The 24,220-nt window shown below is 50.8% G+C and overlaps 8 protein-coding genes across 8 annotated transcripts; 5 read left to right on the top strand and 3 right to left on the bottom strand.

The window, feature by feature from the left end:
- Positions 1 to 1,018: 1,018 nt before the first annotated feature.
- Positions 1,019 to 3,724, top strand: COCCADRAFT_95623 (uncharacterized protein; the record flags this gene model as incomplete). The annotated part of the gene is made up of 1 exon (XM_007713919.1): positions 1,019 to 3,724. The coding sequence occupies one exon, from the start codon at positions 1,019 to 1,021 to the stop codon at positions 3,722 to 3,724; it is 2,706 nt and encodes a 901-aa protein (XP_007712109.1).
- Positions 3,725 to 4,846: 1,122 nt separating this feature from the next.
- COCCADRAFT_26114 (uncharacterized protein) lies at positions 4,847 to 7,237 on the top strand (the record flags this gene model as incomplete). The annotated part of the gene is made up of 6 exons (XM_007713908.1): positions 4,847 to 5,142; positions 5,225 to 5,502; positions 5,561 to 6,530; positions 6,584 to 6,656; positions 6,699 to 7,028; positions 7,079 to 7,237. The coding sequence occupies 6 exons, from the start codon at positions 4,847 to 4,849 to the stop codon at positions 7,235 to 7,237; spliced, it is 2,106 nt and encodes a 701-aa protein (XP_007712098.1).
- Positions 7,238 to 7,483: 246 nt separating this feature from the next.
- On the bottom strand, positions 7,484 to 8,653 carry COCCADRAFT_95690 (uncharacterized protein; the record flags this gene model as incomplete). Its single annotated transcript, XM_007713918.1, has 6 exons — positions 7,484 to 7,674; positions 7,748 to 8,012; positions 8,103 to 8,145; positions 8,211 to 8,449; positions 8,529 to 8,549; positions 8,612 to 8,653. 6 exons carry the CDS (start codon positions 8,651 to 8,653, stop codon positions 7,484 to 7,486), a joined length of 801 nt encoding a protein of 266 aa, XP_007712108.1.
- A 368-nt stretch (positions 8,654 to 9,021) lies between these two features.
- Positions 9,022 to 10,412, top strand: COCCADRAFT_95682 (uncharacterized protein; the record flags this gene model as incomplete). The annotated part of the gene is made up of 2 exons (XM_007713917.1): positions 9,022 to 9,830; positions 9,899 to 10,412. 2 exons carry the CDS (start codon positions 9,022 to 9,024, stop codon positions 10,410 to 10,412), a joined length of 1,323 nt encoding a protein of 440 aa, XP_007712107.1.
- Positions 10,413 to 11,212: 800 nt separating this feature from the next.
- Positions 11,213 to 13,270, top strand: COCCADRAFT_26111 (uncharacterized protein; the record flags this gene model as incomplete). Its single annotated transcript, XM_007713907.1, has 2 exons — positions 11,213 to 12,319; positions 12,380 to 13,270. The coding sequence occupies 2 exons, from the start codon at positions 11,213 to 11,215 to the stop codon at positions 13,268 to 13,270; spliced, it is 1,998 nt and encodes a 665-aa protein (XP_007712097.1).
- Positions 13,271 to 13,667: 397 nt separating this feature from the next.
- Positions 13,668 to 15,472, top strand: COCCADRAFT_26110 (uncharacterized protein; the record flags this gene model as incomplete). Its single annotated transcript, XM_007713906.1, has 4 exons — positions 13,668 to 13,714; positions 13,917 to 14,027; positions 14,090 to 14,519; positions 14,576 to 15,472. 4 exons carry the CDS (start codon positions 13,668 to 13,670, stop codon positions 15,470 to 15,472), a joined length of 1,485 nt encoding a protein of 494 aa, XP_007712096.1.
- Positions 15,473 to 15,830: 358 nt separating this feature from the next.
- Positions 15,831 to 16,960, bottom strand: COCCADRAFT_36604 (uncharacterized protein; the record flags this gene model as incomplete). Its single annotated transcript, XM_007713916.1, has 4 exons — positions 15,831 to 16,148; positions 16,252 to 16,633; positions 16,686 to 16,803; positions 16,858 to 16,960. The coding sequence occupies 4 exons, from the start codon at positions 16,958 to 16,960 to the stop codon at positions 15,831 to 15,833; spliced, it is 921 nt and encodes a 306-aa protein (XP_007712106.1).
- A 675-nt stretch (positions 16,961 to 17,635) lies between these two features.
- Positions 17,636 to 23,873, bottom strand: COCCADRAFT_95695 (uncharacterized protein; the record flags this gene model as incomplete). Its single annotated transcript, XM_007713915.1, has 5 exons — positions 17,636 to 21,262; positions 21,330 to 21,533; positions 21,590 to 23,158; positions 23,225 to 23,510; positions 23,578 to 23,873. The coding sequence occupies 5 exons, from the start codon at positions 23,871 to 23,873 to the stop codon at positions 17,636 to 17,638; spliced, it is 5,982 nt and encodes a 1,993-aa protein (XP_007712105.1).
- Between the last annotated feature and the right edge of the window lie 347 nt (positions 23,874 to 24,220).

Here is a 24,220-nt window from a genome sequence, read left to right as displayed (position 1 = left end):
CCTTCAGTACTACCCGAGGTACCACCGGTGTGGCGGTGCCTACCCAATGTAGCTTAGCGCGAATAGCAGAAAGCTGGATCTCCATGAGATATCCGCGATCAATCTTACTATACACTTTGTACTAAAATCACCATTATTTCATAGGAGATATACATTCAGCCCGAGGTTATTTTTAATTGTTGAAAAATACTGCCCTCTCGTATGGAGAATGTAGTTCCACATCGCTATACCCATTGAGGCACTACAAAAACCGCATGTGATATATACTAGTCCCTCTTAAAGTTAACCAAATTCTATATGGTCAATATCAACCTTGATCTCTAGTTAATTATGGAAGATTCTCGCGACACGGTATCTACACAACGATCGATTCAAGAAGTGCCTGATGTGAGTGCAATCACAACTACCAACTAGACAGTTGCCCATTATACCGAGTCGTCCGCTAGCGCAAGACCATACGAGGATATAATTGTTAGCCGACAACTTTATTTCGAGCACCACTAAACGTTAACATCGTTGTACATGCTTGGCAATAAATGGTCACTTGACTTGGTCGTGTACCTTCACGAGGTCGCATGATGAACAGTCGTATCCAGAATACGACATGCGCATGCAATATACATCCACATGTGGATAGATGGGCATCTCACGGTATCATATGGTGCCATGTCAAAACGTAAATTTAGCAAGTCACCTCACCATGGATATTAACAAGTTGGCGGATGCAGCGTTAATTTTATCCGACCAAAGGCCCGGAAGGGGAAGGAGGATGGTAATCAATAATGAAAAGTGGACACGACCCGCGATCTCCATGCTAGTGTTCCTATCTCTCCACACCCACGGAGCACATAAGGGAACCTCGCCGTACCAGGGCCCCTAGTTATACGAAGTGAGCATGATTCTCGTCGCATCTATACCGCTTGTCCGGCAGCCGTGTCCCCGCTACGGGCTTGGTGTTTATACGTACAAATACAAGATGCATCCGAGTATGCCTTGACCTTCATCCACGTTCTCAGAGATGGGCAAATTACATTGTGCCATTGCGGCCCTTGTGCTGGGTGCGCCAGTCGCCATCTCAACATCGGTACATGCCCGCCTCCCGACCAATGCCATTGTGCAACGAGCGGCAAACGACACGCCCGTCGCCAGCGGCATTTTGCCTGGTTCCTACATTGTCGAGTTTGCAAATGACAGCGAGACACCGGAAAGCTTCTACGCCTCTCTTGCGGCAGTCGGGGTGGAAGTCGAGCCTCGCAAGGACCTCAGCTTCCGATTCTTCAACGGTGTCTCATTCCAGCTCAAGAACCTGAGCTCAAGCGCCGGCTCGGATTCCAACGGTGGGGACTTGATGCATCGGATGAAGGGCCTGCCACAAGTAGAGAACATATGGCCAATCCGCATCACGACCCGTTCGCCCGAAAAGAGTGTTGCCCTACCTGCTCAGCCGCAACGCATCAAGCGGCAGGAGGCATCCCACGATACTTTTTCCACCCATGTCATGACCCAGGTTGACAAGCTGCACGCAGAGGGTTTGACAGGCAAAGGCTTCCTCATCTCAATTGTTGACAGCGGCGTCGACTACACACATGTCGCCCTGGGCGGCTGTTTTGGAAAAGGCTGTTTGGTCGAAGTTGGGTACGATTTCGTAGGCGACAACTACACCCCTGGCAAAAACGAGCCAGTGCCAGACGACGATCCCATGGACAACTGCGTCGGACATGGCACGCACGTTGCCGGCACTATCGCCGCTCAGCTCAAGGGCAACGAATATGGCTTTACTGGCTCTGCCCCTGGTGTAAGGCTGGGAGCATACCGAATGTGGGGATGTTCAGCTACGTCGATAAACGAGATCGAGGTCCTCGCATTCGCCCGTGCCGTGGAAGATGGAGCCAACATCATCTCCTACTCCAACGGCGATACCTCGGGCTGGGCACAAGATGTACGTGCCGTCATCATTTCGCGCATTGTCGATTCCGGTATCCCTGTTGTGGTGTCTGCAGGCAACGAGGGTGGGCAGGGTATATTTTACGGCTCCACGCCAGCAACGGGCTTCAGCGCCACAGGCACGGGAGCGGTATCCAATACAAAAACCCCCTCATTTCTCGAGCGAGGGTCCTACAAGACGAACGACAATACTACTGGCAACAGTACGCACGATTTTGGTTTCTTGCGGGGTGTGCCAGAACTCGCCGCCGGTGCGACACTCCAGCTTTGGTCTGCTGCCAATGCCGACGACGCCTGCAAACCGCTGCCCGATGATACACCAGATCTGAGCCAACACATCGTCCTTTTGAAATTCAAGGATGCTCGCGCGACGCAATGTTACCCGCAAGACCAGGGTGCTAATATCGCTGCAAAGGGCGGGCGCTTCATGGCGTACTATGAGCACTCCAACCTGACGATGCGCGACGAGCCATTTGTATACGCTGATGGCATTCAGGGCGTCATCAGGGTCGCCCCGTATGCTGCCGAAGAGTGGCTTTCCCTTCTTTCACAAGGTGCTACCGTCTCCGTAACTATCCCGTCCAACGGATCCCAGATATACCTCGAGGATCTTGAGAATAATGAGAGTGGTGGGTACGTCGCAGATAGTCTGACAAGCTGGGGCCCGACCTGGGAGCTCAGCATGAATCCAGAGGTTGTATCACCCGGAGAGAATATTCTGAGCACATTTCCAACTGCCCTGGGTAGCTATCGTGTCATGACTGGCACCAGTATGTCAGCTCCTCTAGTCGCAGGCGTTTACGCACTGCTCGGTGAGGTATACGGCAAGCTGGAACCGAAGCGCCTTCGCAGACTCTTGATGCACACCTCAAAGCCACTTGCATGGTACCATGACAACACTGTCCATCCCGACATCCTTGCTCCTGTCCCACAACAAGGCGCTGGGCTTGTACAAGCCTGGGATGCTGCACACACTACTCTCGAGATCGACATCGACAGCATAGCACTCAACGATACGGAGCACTTCGTCGGCACTCACACCTTCAGCGTCATCAACACCGGCACTGCAGACGAGGTTCTCGAGTTGAGCCATCGCAAAGCTGTCACAATAAACACAATGGATCCAAAGGGCTTCTTCTTCCGCCCAGGCTTGATTTCCAACTCCATCGTAAACGCATGGGCCACTGTTTCCTTCTCATCCGACCGCATCACTGTTCCCGCTGGCCAGTCCGTCAAGGTGACCGTCGACATCACGCCACCTGGAGGCGTCAACGCGACTTTGCTGCCCGTCTACAGTGGCTTCATCGCTATCGGCAACAAACTTCACCTCCCGTACCTCGGCGTCGTAGGCAGCATGCGCAAGGCCACTGTTTTCCCGCCTGAAACCGCCTACCTCGCAGAAGGATACGCATCGGCACCTGCAAATGCCTCTTACACTATCCCACGCCCTGATCCCCAGAATCCGCCCTGGACCGACCGAGGTGACTACTACAACTCGCCCAACGTGTACATGTTTCCTTCAGTTGGCTCGCCTTTGCTACGTTTAGACGTGCTGCAAGGCAACAAGACACTCGGACCGTTGGCTGGATTCCCGCTAACGTACATCCCGAGGGGGGAGACACGTGCGTACTTCAACGGGCTGTTGGCCGACGGGACAGTCCTAGAAGAAGGAACGTACCGTATGAAAGTTATGGCACTGCATATTTTTGGGAATGAGAATAATGTGGAGGATTGGGATATCGTTGAGACGAGCAGTTTTACGTTCAAGTACTCAACCTGAACCGAGGTATCTTATACTTAAACTTAATAGTTCAATAACCTTAGTTTGATCGCTGTATATCTCAAAGTACGAAGACATATAACGATGATGATAACACATTTGGCGTTGCATATAACGATGAGAAGCTTCATTCCTAGTCAACTCCACACTTCTCGTCGCCCACTCGTTTACAAATCACGGTACTGCTTTTTGACTCGTGATGACACCGGAATCCGCATCGTCCCCTCCTCGTCCCTGGCCCATACCCATTCAACGCCCCCTCAACCGCCACTCGATCTCATTCGACAAACACGGTCTCCCTCATCGACTCGTATTATAGTGGAGGTAGGAGTCGATGGTGTTCATGTTAGTGGAGGAATTGATGTTATGGTGCTTGGAACCCCAGATGGTATTTTCGATGTCTAGTAAGTAAGCGATGGAAAGGTAAAGTGACTAAGTATCCTTGGCATGCTAGGTATTGTCGACGATGTAATATATATCGCGTTTGAGCCGGTGATTTATTCGTGGGTATCTGCGGGGTTGTGACACATCATGCTGTTTGGAGATCTTTTCTCTTAGCCTTAGCGGTTTGGTCTTCATGCACTGCCAACTAAAACTATGAATTCTTGGAAGAGATATGATAGGATATATTCAAGTATCACCGACCTAGCTACTCCGTCGATACGTTTTCGTTAAAGTCAGAAATTACAAAATGTTAAATGTTTGAGGGAAATGGCTTTCTCGGAATGAATGAAGAAATATTCGCCTTCTTGACATTCGCAAATATTGATATCATCAACGATTTCAATCGAGTTCTTGGAAGAACTAAAATAACAATTAATCTTTTTGAATAAGTACAGCTTATGAATTACCTTTTAGCATTAGATGGTGCGGTGTCTATCGATTGAAGGTAGAGGGGTGAGCGAGGTAGAGCGGAATGTTAAATTCAGGCAATCCGTTACGAGATGCCTGTGGCTCTGCATACTGTCCTACGCACACATTGCCTGAAGGTGCTTACCACACTCAACCCTTTATTAACTTCCCAAGATATTGAACATGATAAGGAATAACATTGCTTAATCTAGTTCATGAAAGATTTCGAATTCTAATTGCTACGCAACATAGACAGAAACGGCGAAAAACATGGCGCCTCCCTTCAAGGTGCTAATTGTGGGTGGAGGGGTCGCAGGGCTGACGCTAGCAATAATGCTCGAGTTATATGGATTTGAATACGAATTGCTTGAGAAGCATCCCAACGTCGCCCCCAAACTGGGAGCAGGAGTGGGTATCACTCCCAACGGGGCGCGCATACTAGACCAGATAGGTGTTTGGGATTCTATGTGCGAGTATGCATCTCCTGTGAATTCTGGCGTGGCGCTTTCCCCAAAGGGGCAAACCGTCATTTTCAATCCGCACATGGGAGAGTGGCTGGAGAAGCTGTATGTACCAGGTCCTTATTCGCTATGTCTCTACTCTCATGCCAGAAGCAACCTGCTGATATTTTTCTGCTATCACATATAGCTTTGGCTACAAAATCCACTTCCTGTCGCGTCACGACTGTCTCCGCATCCTATTTGACAAGATCAAGCAAAAGTCCAACATTCACCTACAAAAAGAAGTGACCCGGATCAGCGTCGGCCAACCTGGAGAAAGGGCACGAGTAGAGACCAAAGATGGCTCAATATACACCGCAGATTTAGTCATTGGTGCAGACGGTGTTAGGAGTGGCGTGAGGAGTGAGCTCTGGCGTCATGCTGATATAGAGAAACCTGGCTACATCCCCAAGCAGGACAAGACGGGTATGCAGACCGAGACCCTTCGCATTGGTCTTGAAGATAGTCTAACCACATCATGTAGGCATTGTGTCCCTGTACACAGCTGTGATTGGCATATCTCATGATCCAGGACTGCCCCGAGGCGGAAATGCGCGAGCGTACAACCATCTACGGTCCTACTTCTTCTCAGAAGGTATGGAACGCTCCGGAGAGTTCTACTGGTGGCTATGCGTCAAGAACGAGGAGCCGATCAAAGGGATCGTCCCCAAGCTCTCCTCTGACACGAAGCAGGCTCTGCTAGACAAGTATGCAGACGATAACATAGGGCACGGCCTGACTCTGGGAGGGCTGCACAAGAAATCTACCTATTCTACCATCATCCCATTGCAGGAATTTGTTCTAGAAAAGTGCTTCTATAAGAACATTCTCCTCATCGGCGACGCCTTCCGGAAGCTGCACCCCGTAGCTGGCCAAGGAGCGAACTCGGCCGTAGAGGAGAGCGCTATGGTGGCAGACATGCTATGGAAACTCCGAGAAAACGACACTCTACACGATACACTCCGTTTCAACCAAGCATTGACCGAGTTTCAGAAGGAGAGGTTTGTTAGGACGACAGCACTGCGAGAGGACGCCAATCTGGTGCAGCGGATGGAGTCCTTCGACAACCCAGTCATGAAATTCATGGCTCTGCATGTCATTCCTCGACTTCCATTCGTGGTGGCCTTTTTACCTCAGCTGGCTGTCTCCTTCACGCCAGCTCGCTGCATGGAGCATCTGCCGCCGCCCAAGGCAGGCATGTGCCCATTTTCACCAGATATGCAAGCGAAGCCAAATCCACGGTCGCCCCTGGCCACAATCTCGTGGATAAGCTTCTTGATACTCGCTGCATGCTTTCCATTGTCGGCTCACAGGTTTCTTCCAACTTCGAGCAGCAGCGTCCTCGAGTTCTCTCCAGTATTCCAGATATACGTTTGTATGATGGCAGTATCTATCAGTGGGCTTTGGGTCGTCGAGTCTTATAAGGCATCGTTGCTAGTGTCACCAATGAGCAGGTACTTTTTACCCAACCTCTGTTGATTTTGTTGCTGGCTGACCTTTACTTTAGCTCTCTTCCATGGATTCTAGCCTCAAACTACTGGGGGTGGGAAAAGACTTTACCCGTCTATCTGTGTTTTCATGTAATATCGAGCCAACATGCCGTACACTACTACACTCCACAGTTCATGACAGATCTCGGAGCAGCAAAGTCTCTACTGCCATGCTTGGTAATGGTCTACAGTATCCCAATTATTCTCACCGCCCTGGGAATCACCGATAAGAGGCTGTTCGACTGGTGGCCTGTCGCTCAATACACTTTCCCGATACTGGTATACATGAGCAGCAAATTCCTTGGGGCAATAAAAGCCGTTCCTCAAGGCGTGGAAGTTGTCTTCACCAGCGTCGACGTCCCCTACCAGCGACGGTTCTTTACCTCCATTGCTGTCGTTTCCAGCGCTGTGCACATCACCCTAATTGGGAGCTACAGTGCTGCTCTCTTCAACGAGGGCATTGTTAGCCTGCTTTCGCCACCACTTGGGAGGGCCCTTGTATCTTTGACTAGCCTTACTGTCGCGTGGTGTATGTACATGACATGGGAGCTGCGACGGATATCCGCTACCGAGGTTCCTCTGGTCATTACCTGGGCAGTCGTACTCATAAAAACAGTGCTTCTTGGTCCCGCAGCCTCGCTAGCGGGTATCACTTGTTGGTCCAAGGTTGAGTTGGAAAAGTCGACATCGGTGCAGCCATTGGTACAGAAAATCAAAGAGAAGTCTTACGCCTGAGACTCTCATATCTCGAATGACATAGTCGGTTCCAATTTGTTTTACTAATGCAGGGCAACGTTCAAGACGGGATCATATCTGGGAAGATACAAGAGTGGTGAGAAGATATCAAGATTCAGGCTTAGAGGTGGTAAAGAATGTTTTAGATCTATATTTGCTTCTACTAGAACCACTCCTTCGTTTCACATCCAATTGTGGTCCCCATGATGGGACAGTGCTAAGCCACTTTGCTCTGCCGTCAGATTATTGATAACATCAAGTTGCATTCTCACCGATTCTTCCGGAGTCAACAACCTAGTGAGATCCGGATTCACCTTCTGGAACATGTGTAGCGCCATTTCTAACACCTCTGGGGTCGGGGCCATATCTCGGGCTATACATCGCATATGGTCTGTGGTTAGCCTCGACGGAACCATCAAGAGACAAATTTGCGGGAAGCTGCTTACTTCCATCTGTGTCAACCCATCCCGGGCTGAGTGCCAGAGTCTTGATCCCTTCTCCCTTGAGCTCGGCAGCGTACTTTGACATGACAAGGTTCATAGCAGCCTTGGTGACCGTGTATCCAATGGTGACGGTGACGCCACACTTGCGGGTAAATTCAGCATCACCCGTCGGAGAGGTGATGTAAATGATCTTCTTCAGTTCGCCTTTGCGAACCAGGGGAAGAAAACGATTGATGGAATTTATAGCCCCGATCAGGTTGACGCTCATCTACTGCCCATATCAGCACAGTCACCCATCTCACTTAAAGAAGAAGAAGAGTCGGGGTGGTGGGAGTGGTAGAGTGAGAAGGAGACGCACAGGAGCATCGATCTCGTTCTTGAGCTCCTTCTCTTTTCCCAAACTACACATCGTAAACTGGTCAGTCATGCATTGTCTCAGCCTTTCCCAGAGTAGGATTGCCCTCACAATGCTGAGGTTGGGTAAAACCTCAAGTCAAGTCCAGGATGGCATGCATTGCTGATGAACACGTCTAGCTTGTTCTCAGTCAACTGTCCCACCTTGGTAGCCGCCTCAGAGAGACTTTGAGCATCAGTGACGTCGGCCTTGATTACGTGAAGATTGCCTCTCTCAGAATCAAGTTTGCTAAGTTCCGCGCTTGGCTGGCTCCTGATAAGGGCGAAAACCTGGTTGCCCCCATCTGCAGACTAATATAGCATAATGGTGTCAGTTTGACACTACCCCTGGGAAACAGGTGGAAAAAGAAAGATACTGTGGGCTACACACAAGCTGTTTAGCATATTCAAGCTACAGCAGATGAATTATCAGTAATCGTGTTCCATGATACGTTGATGTTTATAAAAACGTACCCCGATGCCGCGGGAAGCGCCTGTGATAGCCCACGATGGCATGGTTTAGACTTTGGAGGTCACCAGAACGAGAAATCAAGAGAAAAGAAGAAGTACCGTCGTAACTTTTGCAATCCCATCAGTATGAGAAGCTGGAATAATATTTGACTGTGAAAATTATAACTATTACGTCATGCTCTCAAACCATGGCAATCATATCCGAGCTATCACGTCCTTGCTATTGCACCATACTTTGTGTAACAGATACACTGTCCTCTGGTTGGTCAACAAGAAACAACAATGGAAAGTCGAATCGACCTAAAGATAGAAATCTTCTTGTCTTAAAGACCACTGGGGTTGTAGTACAATTACTTCATGAATCTTCAATGCCTAGAGTTCCATCGCTACCTACTATACCCCTTATAGACAACATGGCATTATCTCGCAGCTCCATTCAGGCATTCGCCAACGTCGCTCTCCTGTTCGCTATGCAAATACTGATCCCTGCCGGTTTGATTGTCGCGACACCCAAATACTCATGGTTACGATATCTTGGATTGGTGTTCATCAGCCTCTCTGCCTATCTGATATTCCAGCTGGCGCCGAGCCTCTCCAATAGCATCTTCCATAATAGCTTCTTGGCCTGCGAAGGAATCCTTGTGGTCGCGCACTGCACAAACCTGTTGCTCATCCTTCAGGATGGCGGCATAACCTGGAGCGACCTGCAACGCCACAGCGGAAAAGCGGGGACAACGCCCGGTCCTTCGTCGGAAACGACCCCCTTCTTGCGCAAGCTGGTGCACGGAGCCCGCCTGGTCATTAGTCTGCGGGGCGTGGAGACGGCATGGGAGACCAAGAATACCCCACAACACCCCTCCTCGCTCGGCCACGGTGGCGGCAGCCGTACAAGGTTCCTAATCCGCCAGGGGTCCATCTTGGCCTGGCAATACCTGTTCCTCGATGTCATGCTTGAGGTCACCATGCGCGAGCCACGCGAGAATACGGACAAATTTTACCGCCCCGGGATAGAGTACGAGTATTCCGATTTGACGGGAGAGCAATGGTTCATCAGGGCGTTCACGCCCTTTGTTTCCTGGTTTGTGGTCAGCCGCTTGCTTCTCGACTCGACTTGGCGCGCCCTATCCATCCTATCTGTGGGATCAGGCCTGGCCAGCCCTCGGAGCTGGCGGCCATTGTTTGGGAGCATGTGGGAGGCCTACACTCTGCGTAATTTCTGGGGGTGAGTCCATGACGGCACGCCTAATTACGGAGTAATTCACAAAGAGACTAACCCCTACTCCAATATAGCAAGTTCTGGCATCAAATACTGCGCTGGCCTTTTACTTCCAACACATACCTTCTGACCCGCAGGATCCTGAAACTGCCGATTCCCTCCCTTTTGGATCGCTATACCAACAACTTCCTCGTTTTCCTTTTGTCAGGCATCCTGCATGCTGTTTCTGCCAACATAATGGGTCTATCGGCAGTGGAGTCTGGTTCCATTCCCTACTTCTCATCATTTGCTCTAGGCATAATGCTCGAAGATGGAGTCCAGGCCCTTTACAACAAACTTCACGCTAACAACTCAGATAAGGAGAGGAAAACTGCTAATTGGGAGAAGGTTATAGGGCTCAGCTGGGTTGTATTTTGGATGTCCCTAACTTCTCCGTGGTACATGTGGCCGTCGCGTCGTGTTGTCGCAGGTGGAGCACCGTGGGTCCTGCCATTCAATCTGACGAGAAAAATCGGTATGCCTATGATGTGGGGGTTGTTGGGAGCCTCTGGGATCTTTGTGAAACGGGTATTTGGAACTTCCTTGTAATCCTGTATATCCCTCTCAAAACAGTTTAGTAGACAAGGGTCTGTTTTCGTATGTTGGACCCTTATCTTTCTACTTCGCGGGAGTGTGCCGGGTCTTGGCAATCCTTTTCGGACGAACGCGCGTTGCGCAATCTTGTGGAAGAGAGAACGCACGAATAAAGGAAGTGCGGGGTGGCGTCATAGTAAGAGCGGGTAAATAGCGCCGTTGCACCAGCTGCTAAGTAAGTTACCAGTACAGGAGGCTAAAATCTCACTGCATTATCTCTGTAAAAGGAATAGAGTGGAGTGAAATTGTTTGATGAGGGTGGGGGCGCGGGCCGTGGATTTTACTAAGCTAAACAAGTTCATATTAGGTACATTCTCTCTACCCATGGCTCAGCAGTCCTAACCCTACCCTCATCTCTTTCTTGGCAACCCTACCCCGAGCCATTTTCCAGATATAGTATCAATAAGTATAGTAGGTATCACTCCTTCCGGCAATGTCCCTTGTATGAGGAAGCTCACTGCGTGGAGTTACATGGAGGCTGCCATCCTTCTATGCCGCTATGATGAAGTAAGCGATGAAAATAATACCCGATTGCCACTGTGATAAAGTAAGCGATGAAAATAATGCCCGATTGGTGTATGCTATGGGTGGGCTGAGGGTAACACTAGCTTTCCACGGATTGTTCTCTTGATGTTAGCATGAGCTGGGCGTTAAGGTATACTACCCGGAACCCGAAGGCCTCACGAAGAACAAACACTTACTGTTGACGGCCATTTTGACTATTCGTTCTGTCCGATATCAACCGTAAAGATCCAATGGCTACCGAGACTCGTAGCCAAGATGGGTGCTGGTCTTGCAGGCTCCGGAAGAAGAAGTGTGACGAAAGGCGACCTATATGTACGGAATGCATGTGCTTGGGACTTGATTGCCACGGATTTGGTACAAGACCGACCTGGATGGACCGTGGTACTCGACAAAAGGCACAAGCAGCAAAGATGAAGGAGAAGCTTGCACAGCTGACCAAGAACCGACGGCACAAACAGGCGCGAGCCCAAAACGATTGGGTAGCTAAGCAGCCCCCAAACTCCCACGCGGAACGCTCCACCATTCGAACCGAAGCTCCCGATGCTTCGAACAACATACTCATGGACCATGAGCACAGCTCTCCTACACAGACATTTGGCGACAGGTCCCAGGATGAGCATGCAAGGAGTCAGCCTGCAGAAGTTCTTGAGGAGGATGGCCAAAGCACAATGGTCGCAGATACTCTGGCTTCATCGGATGATTCCGATTCACAAAGGATATTCGATGATATGACGTTTTTACCCGGATATCCCGTTACTCTTCCTCACTCGGGGGATGCCGATTTCCAGACAAGTCTCGAGGACATAGACTTTCTCTCTGAGCAAAACTTCGACCTACCAGAGCTTGAATCCATCCTGACAGCCAACTTACACATGGAACAAAGTACGGCTGGGCTGGGTGTTGCGGACGACCTTTGCGGCGCCTACCTGTCGCCGCCCGAGAGTCAAATCAGCACAGCGTACCCATCGCACGGGACTTCTTCATTCATGCTCCCCATCACCGACATGGAGGACGCCATATTGCTAGCCTACTGCATAGAGAAGGTTTTCAACTGGCAGTTCCCGTTCTGTTCGACACCTCTGAGTGGTTTTAGCCAAGGGTACTTCTTATGGCTCATGTCCAAGTCACGACCCTTGTACCTGGCATCTCTCGCATTGAGCATCTCGCACATGAGCAATCAAAGAGCGGTAGAAGGCCCTTACACAAAACTACGGTACGAAGATCGTGCCGGAAGATACAACTTGGCAACGGAAGAGTTTCATCGCAACCTGAGAACGCCCAAAGCTGTCGATGACATATCGATGTTGGCTTGCACTGTTTTACTCATCTCCTCCAGTGTAGGTCCCTCGAAAGCTTTTCTATCATCGTAATACAAGTAACTGACACACCCTGGACAGCTTCTTCACAGTGGCAAAGTCGACTGGACCTCCCACCTGAGAACGGGCACGTCGCTAATTGCCCCTTGGATTGCCCAGATACGGCATGACACAAACTTGGTGTCTTCCAAATCTCCCGAGGAGTCATCAAGAGATTTCTTCATAGGTTCAATAATACGTATTGATATTTTATCGGCAATCAACCAAGATAGTGCTCCAGGACTTTCCAACAACTACAAGGAGTGGTTCGCGTCGACCGGCCAACGATTATCTCTCGAAACTGTTTGCGGCTGCAGCAACTGGATATTCGAAGTACTTCTCGACGTTTACTCATTGCGAGACTGGAAGAAGAAAACAAGAGCAGCAGGCCTGCTCAGCTTGTGGGAGTTGACCTCCAAAGCAAACACGATCCAGGTAGATCTTGAGAAGAGGATAGCCAGCAACATGATGGTCTTGAGAAAAAGCAAAGAAGACCTCGAACAGCACAATATCAGACACCTGCATTCTAATGCTCAGCGCCAATACGATATACACGTTATCAACCATACCTTTGCCTGCGCCGTATCTGTTCTTCTGGAGGTCATTGTGTCCGGTGCGTATCCGCGACTGCCAGAGGTCAAACAGAAAGCCGGGCGCGCGCTCGGCGCCCTGGCTGATATAAAGAACGACGCTCGGCTTCTCGAGCTACTCGCCTGGCCGCTCTTCGTCGTCGGGTGCGTCGTCGAAGAAGAGCGACACGGCTTCTTCCGTCAAATTCTTTCAAGCCAGCTGAAAAACTCCGTTAGTCTCTGTGGTCTCCTCGATTTACTCGAAGAATGCTGGAAATCAAGAGCGTCGGGAGAGGTTCGAGACGAAAATTTTGATTACTCGCATCTACGGATTCACAATTCGAGAAATGTTCTCATTGTGTAATTGTAGAATTCACGGCGCACTGGTTTTAAGATCAGGAAGAAAGAAATGTTTCAAGCGATTGATAGAGATATATTATATACGTTCAAAATGATGTAGGGAGCTACGAGACCATGATAGCTGGACTATACATGGTATGATCCAGAAGACGGCATATAATAGCCTACTGTAATGATATGATTCAAGCTTTATCCGTCAATCGTTTAATTCGTTTATTGTTTAACTTTTGTATCAAAATTTTGAGTGTGTATGTTTGCATGTGTTTAAGCCAATACGGTTGTACGTGTTGACCAGGTATCTCGTACAGCTGCAGTGGGTGACACATGAGTCAAGAAAGTACTTGAGTCAAGAAAGGTCATGGGAGGCCTGATCTGGACTAAGCAAGGCCGGATGAGAACAGATGTTCAACATCACGCCAGATGTGGCCTCTGCGGGCCGTACGCCCCAGTAAGAAGGCGGGGTAGCATGTAGGATCGAGTGGGTTACACGGGACAAGGGAGGGTAAGCGCATGCGAGGGCGAGGGGCTCGTCTCGTCTTGCCTTGCAGGTAGACAGTATTTGTGTGAGTCGTATCGGACTACTTCTACGGACCTATTATTTCACGTGTAACCCCGTGAAGATTGTCCGGCCTTGACCTATGCGAGCCCAGTATCTTCCCAGTAGCTCCAAGTAATGGGAAAAGAGCAGTTCCGAGCTCGAACCGGGTGCCTGACGTGTCGGGACAGGCATATCAAATGCGACGAAACATTGCCCAGGTATGGTTTGCATCGCGATACGTTACAGCAGCACCAAGACCGTTCAGCTTGCTGACTACACTTTTAGGTGTAGAAACTGCTGCAAATCCAATCGGGTCTGTGAGAGAGGGATCCGTCTGAATTTCATCGACATCCAGACATGCACGTCACAGTCTGGTCTCATAGATCTGCCTCCAGGCACTAAGCTCAAGTTCCACGACGAGTCGCGAGCCATCGCGTCAGGGTACGCTGTTGACCCACAGAAGGAAAAACATGTCCACACCTCGCACACGGAGCCTAAACAGCAGACAGGCCTATCCCAAGCGAGCTTACCCAGAGATGGCCCGATTCTGCCCGTGAGGGTAGCGTCTTGTGCAGAGCAGACCGCGCTAGTCCCAGCACAGTGCAGCCCCTTGCCCTCGTTGCGGGTCATTACCAACCATGATGAGGGTCTTCTGATTGAGATATTTCTTGGCAAGGTGGCGCCTTGGATGGACTGCCTGGTTGCGAGCAAACCCGTGGGTTGAACAATCAGATTAATCACCCTCTGTCATGACTGACCAGATCAAAATAGTTTACCAATATCACGCCTTTTTACGCTCTAAGTCAACCCGCACTTTTCAACACGGTAATGGCTTGCGGGGAGAGATATTTGATGCCTAACGAGGAATCAATTTACTATGAAAAGGCATGCCAGGGTATTGAGCTCGAGGTAGCCAAGCCCAATGCCGATCATCTCCTGTGTGTCACCATCTCAGCCTTACTACATGCATATGAAATCATGGGTGACGGAGCCAACAACAAAAAGAGCCACTCGGATCGCATACAGGCGTTGATTGGACACGCCGACCTCAGTGGCAGAAATTCACGTCTGGCTGGTGCCTGCTTCTGGGCATACAACCTCAATTCGGTATTAGATAGTCTCGCCCACAACTCGAGGCTGACTTGCGATGCCGACAAAATGGACATGGCACTGAACGCGGTCCAAGGTACGAGTAGTACTAACAACGGTATACTTTGCTGCGACGAAGACGTATGGGCTTACCGAATGCTGTCGATATGTGCGAAGGTTGCCGCACTTCATACAGAGGTAGCACACGGCATATATGACGATTCGATGGACCGTCTCCGCCAGGACCGTGAGCAGTACAAGGGCTGGTGCGACGATTGGGCCAGTAACGTGCCGAGATCGATGATGCCGCTGTGCTACATCCCACCTCCAGACGAAGATTCAAAATCAGAAACTACATCGCACTTTCCTCAGGTCTTGTTCGTTGGGTCCTCAGCGACGGTCGCGCGCCTGCTTTACCACATCTCGTGCTTGCTGCTTGTCAGGATCGGAGTTGCCGAACGCTCAGCCGAGGCGCAGGAAGCCCACTGCAGACAGATAAGGCACGCTATGGATATATGCGGAATTGCTTCGCAGGGTGAAGATAAGTATAGGTCCCTATTTCTCGATCAAACCCCATGAACTAGTTTTTTTCACCTTTCTTATTTTTGGTGGATCAGAAAATGCTAACAACATGTTTGACATGAAACAGAGACTTTGGCTACGTGACTATCAGTTGTCTTTCCATTGCTATTCAGTATCTAGTGGAACCTGAACTCAAGAAAGAAGCTCGTGAAATTCTAGACAGACTTACTCAAAACACACCGTGGAGGTGGTAAAAGTTTCAATCTCGCAAATGAAAACAATTTTGGAAATCTCATGCGCCGTGTACATATCTCATCATATCTCACCTCCCATTGTGAGATCAGTCTAATCTCCGCTTACTTTGCGCTACCATTCCGGAAGGCATGGTGCTGCCTATGCTTCATGCTCCCTTGTTTCATGCCCATATGGCGGGTGATACGACGTTTATACCTGATACTGCCGCCATGTAAATACCTAAAATGGCATTCATGAGGAAAATGCGCCCACCCGACTTGCGATCACGCAAGTCTAGTGAGATGATGCTCCAAGGAACTGAGGCTGACCAAACAGCGATGCCAAATATCCAGACAAAGAAGCCTGCCTGTGCTTCAGCCGCCGCCACTACAAAACAGACGATTTGCGCAACGCCCAGGACTGTCAGGCCAGCCTTCAAATAGTCGCCCAGGAAAATGGCTAGTGACTTGACGCCGGCCTTTTTGTCATCAGGTCGATCCTATCAGGAGACTAACGTTAGATACAAATCTGCAAGTGAGAGTGATTGAGGGCTGGGGTGATGATAACATATATGAATACCCTCTCAAATAAAAGGTACTTACCTGGGAAGCATAAATCAAGTCGATGTACACGAGCCAACAGAAGATTGCGCCAAAGAGACTGGCGGGCAGTAGTCCCGCATCGCCGCTGTGCGGTCTCACGGCCATCCTTGGGGGCAGCACGCACATGGCCATGGTCAGACCCAGGACGACCTGCGGAGCCCAGATGACGCGCTTGCACAAAGGATAGATGGTGGAAAGTCCCCATATGGGGACCATGATTGCTGTGACATCTGCGCCCAGTATCTTATACGTCAAGGCAACAGCGGCGGCGAGACCAATGATAAAGACGATAATTGCCTCGGTGAGGGTAACCTGGCCCGAGGGGAGAGGACGGTCCCTTGTGCGCGCCACTTTTGCGTCAAAGTCGCGGTCGCAAATATCACTAGCCACATTAGATCAATCCCTGTTGCTACTCTTTTGGGGAAAAAACTTACTTCCACAGACAAAAGACGCAGTGTGTGATTTGATAGGTAGCAAAGATGCCGAGGAACGCACGTCGGACCAAAGCAAACGGCAAATCTTGCTGCATGGCGTAGAAGAAGAGCGCGAGCCCTGTAGGATGTTAACAAAGTCGTAACATGTCTGAAAAAGTAGAAGAAGACGTGCATCCAATGCTCACTGTCGACAATCCCTCGATTGTATGGAGGCGGAACAAACGCCATACCCCCCGAACCAGGTCATGATTATTCTTGTCGACCTTTGGAGCCATTTCTGCCAAATAAAACCGGATAGAATTTGAAAGACACAGTAACGAGTCGTAAAGCAAATATCCAAGAGATGTTGGATATAGCTGTTCTGACAGGTCTTTTATGCCTATTATTATAGGGATATGGAGATATCGGGCACAACCGCTACAATAAGGACTGGTCCACTACTGCTGAATTCGGAATCCCGACCTGGTATTTTGTCCACTATGCTGAACTTGGAATCTCTGACCTAGTTGCATGCTTACAAACTCGTTTCGGACTGCCTTGTACGCTGCTCCTGTTTGTTCCTACTGCCCCGCCTTCACGTGCTGGCTGTTCTCGGTAGGGAGGATCGTGTTTTACCAATTACCGAGCCCTTCTTTGGTGTAGGCATAGTGGTTGAGATGGTGACTCTCAAGTCATTCACATTGTTTTCTGATGTAGAATGAAGCTCGAACACAGCTAAAATGAAGGCTCTAATTTAATGGCATACGAGGCGCAAACGAATAAGACCAATTAATCCATAACATGTGTGATAATGATAACGGCTCTAGATTGGTGAAAAAACTACATGACTCCTAACTGATGAAATAACTATGCCTCGTATCCATTCTCATATATGATCTATACCTGCTAAATAGTACCCACTACAATCTCAGGAAGGAAACGGCGATAGGAATAAACATGGCTGTCTTATCCTACACCCTGCACTCTTCAAGTGAAGCTTGTATAACCTGGCCAAGCTCCAAGACCTCGGGAGCCGTCATGATGGAGAAATGGTCGCCTTGCACTTGGCGGTATTCTACCGCGTCACCAACGAGAGCATCCCAGCCGTTGGGGCCCCTGTCACGTGGCTTAGGATAGAACCAAGCGTCCAGGCCTGGAGGCAGCTGATCGAAGGCGGCCTTGGGCAGGACATCCTTGGTGGCCCAGATGACAAAGGTGTGCTCGGGCCGTAGATGAGGCAGCATGGGAATGGGGATCAGGCGGCTGAAGCACGTGACGGTGCCCAGCATATGGCGCTTGAGGCGTGCGGCCTCGGGGCTCTCAGCCTTGTCCGCGAAGTTGCGCTCGATGCCGCTGAGCATACCGATCATATCAATGATTTCCATGGTTGGTTCTGCCACCAGTCCAGAGGGTGAGGGGTGCAGGCTCGGCGCTGGGATGTCGATGACCACCAGACCCAACACGCGTTCACCCGCATCGAGCAACCTTCGCGCCACCTCATACGCAAACACGCCGCCGCCAGACCAACCGCCTAACAGGTACGGCCCACGCGGCTGTTTGGACCGCACTGCCGCCAGGTACAGCGCCGCGGCCTCTTCGAAGCTGCAGGTGAACTCGGCTGGGTCGCGTACCCAGGGCGACTCCACGGCGTAGACGCCATCTGCTACGTCTAGCAGCTTGGGTAGGTGCATGTAGGCCGCTGCAGAGCCAGCGCCGTCGGCCATCAGGAACAGGGGCGGGCTGGAAGACGTGTGCCCTTGTGCTTGCATGAGGACGACGTTGCATTCGCGCTTGGTGGTGGGCAGGCCGTTCTCTCCGTTCAACACCACTGCGCCGTTACCATTGGCGGTTGCTGAGTCTGCCCTTTCACGCTTACGCTTGCCCTCCATCGTCCGTAGTTGGCGTTGTGCATCCCCGAGCGTGGGATACTCCAGCAGGAACGACGCGTTCAGCTCGACCCCAGTCTCCGCCTTGATGTCGGCTAGGATGGAGAGGCACATGAGCGAGTCAACACCAATCTCGGCAAAGAAGGTCGATGGCTGGAGTTCGCTCTCGTCCATGCCGGTTTCCTCCATGAGACGCTCGACCAGTACCGACTCAAGCGTCTTGTGATGGCCGTTGGTACCGTTGATACCGTTGGTGCCATTGGTGCCGTTGGTGCCGTTCACGGGTGGCTCCGCCGCAATGGATCGGTTACTCGTAGTAGTGGCCGCAGGTTCGACCTTGCCTAGGATTCGGTGCAGCGTTGTCCGTGGCATCTTACGGAAGCGCGCGCCTTCCAGGAAGCCCACGATGCCATCAGCGTTAAGAATATAGACATGGCCACGGTAGTCATCGGACCCTTCTGTATGCTCGATATAGGCATAGCTCTGGTACGCGACGTCTGGAGAAAAGTCCTTGGCCACAATCTCCATACGCTCCATATGTGTTCCGATGTATACATAGTCTCCGCTGCTCATCGGGTTGCCGTTCAAGAGAAAACCGGCCAGATGGGTGAGAGCATCGATCCAATACGGCGACAGTGTACACGACTCACTGGCGTCCTGCCCCTTTGGAAGTCTAATCGTGGCCAGAGCTTCGGTGAAGTCATTGTTCACAATGGCTTCCTGTACACCTTCATACTGCCCAGTGTAATCCATGAGGTTCGCAAACAGCCGGTAGAAGAGCTTGCCTTGAAATCGGTTCGCGAGCCCTACCGCAGCGTCTTGCATCAGTTTGGAAATTTTGGGCAGCATCACGCCCAGTCGTTGCTGTCGCGTCGTGTCGAAGTCCTGCTCATCTCTCTCGCGAACGCAACACTTTGACGTGATCAAAGAGGGCTTGGCTTGATCCATAATTGAAACGGCAAAGTCTCTCGAATTTCTTGGCTTACTGACGTTTACCTGAATGACTGGCTGAGAGTCAGGTTGGGGCTTGATGGGATGATCAATCTGGAGATCGAGGACTGAAAACAATGGAAACTGCGCCTTCATTGACCCGCCAGTATGCACATAACGGGCGGCTGTGAGGGCCATCTCGGCGAATACTCCAGCAGGGCAAACGGTAATACCCGACAGCTTGTGACCTTGGATCATTCCGAGCAGGGACGGCTGTGATACCATGGCCGTGAAGGTGGCGGATTGTTCTTTACCGTCATCCTCCTGCTTCACAAGATGATGTAAGCACGAGGAAATGAGCTGTACATCTTCATGCTTGCTGCCAGCCGTAAAGGGCATCCAGAAGTTCCTCGTATCGAAAGAGTATGAAGGCAGGGGGATGAGTGAGACGCTGTCGATGAAATGGCTGTGGTACTCGCGCCAGCCGACTGTCTTACCAGCCACGTAGAGACCTGCCAAAGCTGATGCGACAGACTTCCACCCGCCGTCTTCTTTTGTCATACTAGTCATGACATGACTCGAGGCCACGCTAGTGTTTGAACGTACAAGTCCTAGGCATACCGGAGCGGGTCCGATTTCTAGCCACAGCGTAGTCGAATCGACAAGACCCTGAGAGACACAGTGCGATATGGCTTGGGTGAACTTGACAGCCTCCCTTGTTTGCCGTGCGAGATAGCCGCCATCAAAGTGTCGCTGCTCCGCGCCCGTCAAGGTCGAGATAACCTTGATATTCGGAGTGCCAAAGCACACGCCCCGGGCTGCTTCACGGATTCCCGGAAGTATGCTGTCCAGTTGGCTCGAGTGCATGGCGTACGGAACATTCAGCAACTTGCATTTACACTTGCTTGCACTGAGCAGTTGCTCCTCGATTTCTGCCAGCCGTTGTCGCGGGCCGCCCAGTACTACCATGCCCGGGCTGTTGTGGCAAGCTATCTCGCAGTCGACCATGACGCTCTCATCTGAGACAATGGCTGCAATGTTTTGCTGTGTTCCTGAGATGCTCAACATTCCATTGGCACCATCTTCCAGGTTGTCCTGCAAGAGCATTGCCCGTGTTCCTACCAGATACATGGTGTCTGTTGATGAGAGCACCCCCGCCGCATACAGCGCGGCATATTCGCCAATACTGTGGCCGATGACGACATCGGGGGAAATGCCCAGGAGCTTCCACACATCTACAAGTGCGATTTCCAGGGCAACCATGGACAGATGAACCTGCGCCGTGCTGACATTCTCCATTGTTGTAGACGGATCCGAGATGACATGTGCGAACCGAGGAAACCCGTGTGCCACACAACTCTTCTCAAGACTAGTGATGACTGCCCGGAATGGTTGCCAAAGTTTGAACAGATCTGCTCCCATACCAGCATAGTGTGCCCCGTTGCCGGTGAATGCGAACGCAAGACGAGGCTCCCCAGTCCTATCATCGCCACGGTTATTTGTACCGAGATCACGGGTCAAGTCGTTGATGATATCTTGAATACTATCGCCAGCATATGCTGAGCGTAAATTGTGATGCATGCGGCGAGCCGTTGTTGTATAAGACAGGTCTGCGAGACTGGTCTGGTTGTTATCGGTGAGAAACTGAAGCAAACGCTGTTTGTTCCCCTCGAGCGAAGCTTGGCAGTGTGCCGAAACGGTAACGACATGATAGCGGCGGGGGTCAGAGCCTTTCGGTGAAGGCGTAGGTGGCTCTTCCAATACAAAACAACTATTGCCTCCCTTTTCAATGGAGCAATGTCAGCCAGATGCTTTCGAGCAGGTGAGAAGAGTGGCGATTAATACTTACTGCAGCATCAAAGTTGTTCACTATCATGGTCCGCTTCTTGCCAACGCTTTGTCGTGTGAAGGAAACTGGTTCGCCAGGGATAAGGACGGAGCCGCGATCGAGGCAGTCAAAGGTTCCCAGTTTCTCGGGAATTCCAACTTGAGGAGGAACGACTCCCTTGCGAAACATAAGGGATGCTTTCATCAAGGAGGAAATGCCTGATGCCTATCCCAAGTTAGCCAAGTAAAGCCACGAGCTTGCAGATTTTCCTGAAAACTCACCGCCTCAGAATGTCCCAGGTTCGCTTTGATAGCCCCTACGACCAATGGCGTTGCCCTTGTGCTCTTCTGAGCGAGAACATTGACGATTGACTCTAGCTCGGCAGAGTCTCCCGCAGTGGTTCCTGTCCCATGCATTTCCACGTAACTAATATCATCTGGCTCCAGACCAGAATTTTGGAGAACGGCTTGGTAGGCACGCTCCTGCGCCGGGACATGGGGTCGAGTGATGGAGACTGTGTCGGCCGAGTGGTTTCTAGCGTAGCCACGAATGACGGAGATGATGTTGTCATTTTCCGCGAGAGCATCTTCTAGACGCTTGAGCACGACTACTCCAACTCCTTCGCCCCGACAGTAACCATCAGCGTCTGAGCGGAACGTCTTGCAACCTCCGGTCGTGGACAGGAAGCCGCCCTTGCTGAGGGCAGACTGCCAGAAAGGTGTGGCGATAATGTTTGCCCCTCCCGCAACGGCAGTGTCACAGTCCCGGTTGATCAATGCTCTGTATGCCAGCCCTACCGCAGACGCTGTGGAGCCGCATGCCGAATCGACCAAGAAAGTGGCACCTTCCCACTTGAAATGATGGTTGAGACGTCCTGGCGTGAATGACCGCTGTGTCCCTTGGAGAATGTACTTGTCCACGCCGTGTTGTTGCTGAAGTTCTCGCCAGTCGTCACTACCATCGCCTATGTACGTGCTAATGCGTCGGTTGTCCGCAGAGGTAGTGCCACCAGTGACAAGACCTGCATCCTCGAGAGCAGTGTACACACCGTGCATGAGAAGTCTTTGTCCGGGGTCCATCTGCATTGCTTCCCGCGGCGAGACATTGAACATCTTGTGGTCGAAGAGGCCTGGGCTCCCCAGGAAGCAGCCATATGCAGTGGTTATCGCGTTGAGGCCACGACCTGTCTCATCCAGGTAATCATCAGCGTTGAACCGCTCTGCAGGAATCTTCCTATGAAGCTCTTCTCGCCGCATGAGCACGTCCCACATCTCGTCCACACTTGCCGCCCCTGGAAACTGACCGGACATGCCGACAACAGCGACCGACCCAGAGCCGCCACGAAGCTCTGCGGTCTGCAGACTAGGTGGATTGGTCTTAAGATCCACCTTAAACCCTTGGGTGTGTAAAGATCGGCGCAGGAGAACCAGGTAGCTAGTAGCACCCAACATGTAGAGCGAAGGAGATGCCCCCTTTCGTAGATATGACCCGGCCACCTCGAAGACACGAGATGGATCGGTTTCATTCTGGAATATATCGAGCATAATTTGGGGAAGCAAATCTTTCAAGGTAGACGCACTATAAGGTGCATACCTACTTCCAGAAAGGAGCCGATAGCCGGTTTTGAGGGGTCTATTCAGTAAAGGGCTCTCTTCCACAAGATCACCAAACTCGGGAGCCGCCAAATGAGCCGCATGCACAGCCCCAAACGCCGGTAACTCAGATATATCACTCCTTTGCAGCGGGATGGAAGTTTCTCTCAGCTTGCAAAGGACGGAAGGGGGTCCAAAGACTGTGGCCCAGGTGGGTGTGCTGACGGCGATCCAAGCTCGTCTATGGCGCGGGATTGACTAGAATGTAAAAGTCAACATAGTGCTCATAACCAAGAACAGTCTTGTACATGTTCGAGATCGTACCTGTTCTCTATGGAAATCTTTTAGGATATCCGGGAGCTGTGCAACAATATCTTTTCCTAGAACCGAAAACGCCCAACTCCCGGTTCCACTCTCGATCTCCAATGAGCGCCTAGATATCGCGACCGCGACTCGGCAGTTGACTCGAGCGAGATAACTAGCTACCTCTATCAATTCATGGATGTTGGTGGCCACGGCAACAGCTGCAGCAGGGAGAAGACCGCCGCAAATGCCAAGAGAGAGCAGTGGTGTCGAGCTATCCAGAAGGGCTGGGTCATTCTCTGCATGTCTAAGGATCATGTCAGACAACTTTCTTACCGCTTTGATGAGGTATACGAGGAAGTGCTTGCACTTACAAAATCAACTCTCCTATCCGTGCGATAAAAATTGAGACCATTTGTGCGATTCCATGACGGTCTGATTTTCCCTTCAAAGCATTCGTGAGGCCCTGCAACGAGTGGAATGGTCCGATAGTGTCCCGCTCCGCAGGTGTAAGTCTCGAAACCTCTAATTGCACATTGTCGATAGCGCTTTGGAGGAATGATTCAAGATTCTTAGAATGGCGAGCCTTTTCGGCTACCCGGCGAATCATGGGCAATGGGGCATCCGCCTGGTCCCCAAAGAGGAAGACATGGTGAGCAGCGATATCCATAGTTGGGTAATCACTACTTGTGTTGAAACAGTTATCATATCATGGAAGACCGCAATATAGCAGAAAGGTAAAAGTAGATGCTTAAGGATAAGATTGCTACACAGGACGTAGGCAACTCACTATCACAGATATGTACTATATCCTACCGTCGGAGACCGATTCAAGCCACCTTCAAATAGGTACGTACTCACTTGTCGCCATCTACTTTATTGGCTCGCATGAAACAGTATTAGTCCGACAAGGGAAAGATGCCGATTTCAATCCTTATTTTGCAGGGGTATCTAGTTGTATTTCGTAGATAAGACGACAGGTTAGGCAAGGCGACTCGAGATGCCGATCAAACTCAG

Source organism: Bipolaris zeicola (genome assembly GCF_000523435.1).
Source record: "Bipolaris zeicola 26-R-13 unplaced genomic scaffold scaffold_70, whole genome shotgun sequence".
NCBI lineage: Eukaryota > Fungi > Ascomycota > Dothideomycetes > Pleosporales > Pleosporaceae > Bipolaris > Bipolaris zeicola.
This window is presented reverse-complemented; position numbering and strand designations above follow the sequence as displayed.